Here is a 6,399-nt window from a genome sequence, read left to right on the forward strand (position 1 = left end):
GGGAGGGCGATAGGTTCAGATGACTCAACTCTAAACAATTGAAAATCAATCGAGTTTGTGTAAGGGGAAAAAAACTATGACTTCCACGTCTGTGTTTGTGTGAGAGAGCTGTCGGCAAATGACGTCACCGGCAAGCTATAAAGGTGCTCCCGTGGGCAGGATGGGACGTTCCAACGTTCAACTCTCAGAGAGGAAGAACAGAAGTGGAGAGCAGTGCGACCGAGAAGGGAAAAAAAGTTCAAGCGAAGTCCTTGGAGTATGAACAAATCCACTTTAACGCTTGTCCTCTTGTCTCTTGGTTGTCTTGTGTGTGAGGGAGGTAAGTCATAAGTCTAATTGGTCCTTATTCATTAATTGTGTTGCTGTGGATTTTATGAATGACTGTTCCTCCTGATGTTTCTCAGGTAACCTATGCTGCTCACAGCCATGCCAGAACAGAGGTGTTTGCACAGCCCTCGGATCTGACGCTTATGAATGTGATTGCACACGAACTGGATATTATGGTCCAAACTGCACAACACGTGAGTACATATAATCTAATCTACTTGGAGTTATCAAAATATTTTATTTGCAGAGTGAGTAACGTTTCTTTCGGATCTTTACAGCGGAATTTCTCACCCGGATAAAAGTTCTCCTGAAGCCCACCCCCAACACAGTCCACTATCTTCTCACCCATTTCAAGGGCTTCTGGAACATCATCAACAACATCTCATTTATCAGAAATGCAATCATGAAATATGTGTTGACATGTAAGTTACTGAGAAGAACACCTGGCCAGGAGACAGCCTCGTAATCAGTTAAGCAGCACTAATAGCCTTTCATTTTTTTTCCAGCTCGCTCCCACATGATTGACAGCCCACCAACCTACAATGCGGATTACGATTACAAAAACTGGGAAGCTTATTCCAACCTTTCGTACTATACGAGAGCCCTCCCACCGGTGCCACAGGATTGCCCAACCCCTATGGGAGTAACAGGTGAGTGTACACTCTAAGCCTCCAAACCTGTTTTCTTAGATTCCTGAATACTCAGCAACTGACTCCCATTACCTCAGAGGTAGTAATCATGTAAAATGGGAATTTGTCTGGCTTGGCAGGCTTTGGGTGGGGGTGGATGCAAAAAAAAAAACTGGGCAAGTGAGGTTCTTTCAACAAGTTTAAATTTGAAGTAAATCGCAAGTGTGGTTGTCCTCGCTCATTTTCAAGTTGTCTTGTTTGCATGGTCTCGTTTCATTCAACAACAATTTCGCTGATACACACTTCAATGTCACGAACTGTTGAGTACAATCTTTGACTGACTTGGTCTCATGTCGCAATTGTTCATTCAGGTAAAAAGGAGCTCCCTGATGTGAAGCTTCTTGCAGAGACACTACTGATGAGGAGGCAGTTCATTCCTGACCCGCAGGGCACCAGCCTTATGTTTGCGTTCTTCGCACAGCACTTTACACACCAGTTCTTTAAATCGGACATGAAGAGAGGCCCTGCCTTCACAGTGGCAAAAGGTCACGGGGTAAGACAACACTTTTCACTTTTTTAAATGTCATTATATAAATCATATTCATATATTCATATGATTTTTGTTTTCAGGTGGACCTCAGTCACATTTATGGAGACAACCTGGAGAGGCAACGCAAACTGAGGCTCTTCAAAGATGGAAAACTTCAATATCAGGTACATGTAGAGATGGTGTGTCACTCTATAGTCTCTTCCAGACGACACAAGTTTTCTCACATTTTCCTACATATAACTGCAGATTCTGGACGGGGACATGTACCCTCCGACAGTAAAGGATGTTGGCGTTGATATGCACTACCCTCCTCATGTCCCCGACTCTCACCGCTTTGCTGTGGGCCACGAGGCTTTCGGCCTGGTCCCTGGACTCATGATGTATGCCACCATTTGGCTCCGCGAACACAATCGAGTGTGTGACGTTTTGAAGCAAGTCCATCCCTACTGGGATGACGAAAGACTCTTTCAGACCTCGCGGCTCATTCTGATAGGTGAGTTGATGAGAAATAAATGTTGTAATGTCACTTCACTGTGGAAGTCAATCCCCAAAAATTATTTTGGTCTAAACATGGAATTCTGATTAATATTGTGTTTGTGGAATAAAAATTAAAGGGGAAGTCAACCTTAAACATTTCTTGACAATAAAATGTTATATGTGTCCTCACTAGTTTAAACATGACAATCTGATGAACATTTGTGGAACATGAGTTATGAAGCAAAATCCATCCGTTTTAATCCAGTTTAGGTAGGCGATCATTTTGCATTTTTCACAGATCACCTGTTTTCTTAAGATGAGCTGTGATTGGTTGTTACCTGAGACCTGAGCATCTGTGATGTCATTTTCACTCGACAGCAAGTGGCAAATTGGCTGCCTTCTGATATTGATAAAAACGGCTAGATTTTGCTGCTTAACTCATATTAGACTCACGCAATATTAACCAGCATACCACAAAATACACTTGTTTTTATCTATCTTACGGGGTCATTTTGCCAATTGCTGTCAACTGAAGATGACATCACAGTGGCTCAGGCCTCAGGTAATAACCAATCACGGCTCGCCTGGTTTCTGAAGCTGAGCTATGATTTGTCCTTATCTGAGCACTGAGCAACTGTGATGTGATTTTCAGTCGATAGCAAGTGGCAAAATGGCCGCTCCCTGAAATACAGGTGGATTTGGTCGCTTTGTTCATATTCCAGAAACACAATACCATGTTTTCACTAGTGTGGCTACATGGAACATATTATTGTAAAGACTATTTTTGGGTTTACTTCCCCTTTCAAGTACACCATTCAGGGCTATGATAGAACCGTTGATGTTAGTGACTGTTTAAAAGTTGAAGTTTATACATTCGATTTCAATCACCTACCTCAGACTGTTGCACGCATTGGGGGTTTTAACAATCACATTATGAAACCGGATTTACCTCACAAAGAGGAAATATCAATTCATCTCAATTCACTGGTTTACTTCTATAGGCCTAAAACCGAATCGATTATTTGCCTAACAGGAGAAACCATCAAGATTGTGATTGAGGACTACGTGCAGCACCTGAGTGGCTATAACTTCAAGCTGAAATTTGATCCCGAGCTGCTGTTCAGCCAGCGTTTCCAGTACCAGAACCGCATTGCATCTGAGTTCAACACCCTGTACCACTGGCACCCGCTGATGCCCGACAACTTCCACATCGAAGAGAAAAGCTACAACTATAAAGAGTTTGTCTTCAACACCTCTGTCGTGACTGAGCATGGCATTGCCAACCTGGTGGAGTCCTTCAGCAAGCAGATAGCTGGGCGGGTAAGGTTAATAGATTTCTAGCAACAATTACATAAAGATTGACAGTGATGATCCTTTATGTGTAACAGCTCTTCTGTTATTATTTTTTATAGGTTGCTGGTGGTCGCAATGTCCCGGCACAGATTATGTATGTGGCTATTAAATCCATAAAAGACAGCAGACAAATGCGTTACCAGCCTTTGAACGCCTACAGGAAAAGATTCTCTATGGCTCCATACAAGTCTTTTGAAGATTTGACAGGTGAGATTACCATTGGCAAGAGTATTTTTCATACAGTTTGTCGTACTGTGGTTTGTTACTACTTAAGCAACAGGATGCTTAAGAAATTTGACATTATTGCTGCACAGTTAGAAGAAAGTACTACAGGCTTACCTCATCTTGGAATGTACAGTCTAGATGTTCATCTTAAATTGAGAAAGTGTAAACAGATTTTCATCCCAGTGAACAAGATGAAAGACTTCATGGTACATATGTGTAAGATAAAGTATGTGTGGACAATGGCAGAGCACATATAGACAAAGAGTCATTCACTCTCCAATTCACACCTGGAGGCAGTTGAGTTTCCTCGTGCATGTTTTAGGAATGTGGGAAGGTAACTAGACATGTTAACCACGTCACCCTATATGCTAGCTAGATTTACCCCTCCCTTCTATAAATAAGTGCATCCAGTCTAAGGCAGATATTCTTAGATAAACCAGATTGATAAAAACTAAAAACACTAATTTCCTCCTTCCGCCTCTTTCAGGAGAAAAAGAAATGGCAGCAGTGCTCGAGGAGATGTACGGCGATGTCGACGCTGTAGAGCTCTACCCAGGCCTGCTTGTGGAAAAACCCAGATCCAATGCCATCTTCGGGGAAACCATGGTGGAGATGGGGGCCCCGTTCTCGCTCAAAGGCTTGTTGGGAAACCCAATCTGCTCTCCAGAATACTGGAAGCCCAGTACCTTTGGAGGAAGTGTAGGATTTGACATTGTCAATACAGCATCTCTGCAGAATCTTGTATGCAATAATGTGCGGGGGCCCTGTCCAGTGGCATCATTTCACGTACCTGACATCAAAGATACCGGCTCCGTCGTCATTAACTCCAGCACATCCCCCTCACGCAGTGGTGACATCAACCCTACAGTCATTTTGAAAAAAAGGACTACTGAGCTGTAAAACATTTTTTGGGATATATATAAATATATATATTATTTGGAATATTTATTTATTTATTTTTATATTATTTATTCTATTTATGATAAAAGCAATTTTATGTAAACCGACTTTTTGTATGGAGTTTTCTATATTGTTGTATGTCTATTTTTATTTATTGAAGGTCCATGTAGTTGTATAAGTTATTGTAAAATGAAAGACCTCAGTGACTGCAACCTGATACTTGAAAGCTAGTTTACGATTCCATCATAGTGTAAGTTTTGTTACCTTGTTTTGTTGTGTAAGTCCGAGAGCTGCTTGTCTTCTAGTTGTGATTATGTATTTTCTTCTGTTTTACGGGCACACAATGCATGTTAGTTCTTAAGATCTGGACCACTACTGTAGACAGTAAAATAGGGGCATTTTAATGGTAACATCCACAGTGGCCCACTTGATTGTGATAAGTGTTAAGTATTTCTAATCGTTAAATTATATTTCGGATATACCCATGGCCAAATGCCATGTCGCTACACTGTCACTTAATATGTGTTGTGTATACATTTGGGTGAATGTGTATGTATGGGTGTGTATGTGTTTACCTGTATGGATGGGAGAAGTGGGTTTCTGTGGATTTGTTGGCTTTTCTTTCAATGTATTGATTTTTTTTTCTGTAAAGCACTTTGGTTTGCTTTTTTTTATTATGTATAAAAAGTGCTGTACAAATAAAATTTGAATTGATTTTGATTGAATTGTTTGGCAATTTGTTTTGCATGCAACATTGAAAATAAATACTTAGAGTGCACTTTAAGTATTTATTATCAATAATGTCATGAGTGTCAAATACTGTATCTCTTTCAAGGAGTTGTAGTTCACGTCTCTTGCTACTGTTGCTTCAGTTTAAAAGGTACCGCTACAGCTGTCAGACAGACAGACCTGAATTTTCGGGACATGTAGAACATGTTTATTAAAAAAATAAAATAATTTCAACGTAGTACTAAACATCAATTAAAACAGAATACATCAAGTTGTATATAATTTTTTAACCTATATTCAATTAAATATACTAGAGGCAACAATAGATTGGGAACGTTGAGAAGTGCTAAAAAAAACACTTGTTTGGAACATTCTGGAAGTGGTTAATCACCAACAGGTGAGTGTCATGATTGAGTAAAAAAGGAGCACCCCCAAAAGGCTCAGTTGTTCACAAGCAGAATGGGTTGAAGTTCCCCACTTTGTGAACAATTGTGTGAGTAAATAGTCCATCAGTGTAAAAACATTTCTCAACGTACAATAGCAAGAAATTTTGGGATTACTTCACCAACTATCTCTAATATCATCAAAAGATTCAGAGAATTTGGAGAAATCTCTTCATGGAAGTGGCAAGACTGAAAACCAAATGTAAATGCCCATGACCTTCAATTCCCCCAGGCAGCAGTGTATTAAAAACAGCTCATCATGACGAACTGACACAAATGGGAAAATTGTGCTGTGGTTTGACGAGTCCACCTTTCAAAATGTTTTGGGAAATCATGGACTTCAAGTCCTCTAAGCCAAAGAGGAGAAGCTCAAATTTCAAAAGCCAGCGTCTATGATGGTATGGGGGTGTGTTCGTGCCCATGGCATGAGTTCCACATCTGTGAAGGCACACTTAATGCAGGTTTTGGAGTAACATATGCTGCCATCGAAGCTTTTTCAGGGACGTCCCTATTTATTTCAGCAAGACAATCCCAAGCCATATTCTGCACGTGTAATAACAGAGTGGCTTTGTCGTAAAAGTGTGCAAGTTGGCTAGCCTGCCAACAGTCCTGGCCTATCTCCCATTGAAAATGTGTGGAAACCCCAAACTGTTGAGCAACTCAAGTTATACATCAAGGAAGAATGAGAGAGCTACAAAGCTTCACAATTACTGTCCTCAGTTCCCAAACACTTGTTGAGTGTTGTTAGGTGGTGTAACACAGTAGT

The 6,399-nt window shown here is 40.6% G+C and overlaps 1 protein-coding gene across 1 annotated transcript; it reads left to right on the top strand.

Moving 5' to 3' along the window:
* Positions 1 to 180: 180 nt before the first annotated feature.
* On the top strand, positions 181 to 5,181 carry ptgs2b (prostaglandin-endoperoxide synthase 2b). The gene is made up of 10 exons (XM_086088816.1): positions 181 to 319; positions 405 to 521; positions 606 to 749; positions 834 to 977; positions 1,328 to 1,509; positions 1,587 to 1,670; positions 1,753 to 1,999; positions 3,017 to 3,303; positions 3,396 to 3,543; positions 4,049 to 5,181. The coding sequence occupies exons 1-10, from the start codon at positions 259 to 261 to the stop codon at positions 4,459 to 4,461; spliced, it is 1,827 nt and encodes a 608-aa protein (XP_085944942.1). The 5' UTR covers positions 181 to 258; the 3' UTR covers positions 4,462 to 5,181.
* The last annotated feature ends 1,218 nt before the right edge of the window (positions 5,182 to 6,399 follow it).

This window comes from Leptonotus elevatus, chromosome 11 (genome assembly GCF_054856555.1).
Source record: "Leptonotus elevatus isolate MCC_2025b chromosome 11, RoL_Lele_1.0, whole genome shotgun sequence".
NCBI classification, from domain to species: Eukaryota; Metazoa; Chordata; class Actinopteri; order Syngnathiformes; family Syngnathidae; genus Leptonotus; species Leptonotus elevatus.

Bases quoted from the DNA above. Each gene is read 5' to 3' on its own strand.
- ptgs2b (XM_086088816.1), top strand. From the start codon at position 259: ATGAACAAATCCACTTTAACGCTTGTCCTCTTGTCTCTTGGTTGTCTT. The intron at 2,000-3,016 runs GTGAGTTGATGA...TTTGCCTAACAG, and splicing joins CTCGCGGCTCATTCTGATAG to GAGAAACCATCAAGATTGTG. The intron at 3,544-4,048 runs GTGAGATTACCA...CGCCTCTTTCAG, and splicing joins GTCTTTTGAAGATTTGACAG to GAGAAAAAGAAATGGCAGCA.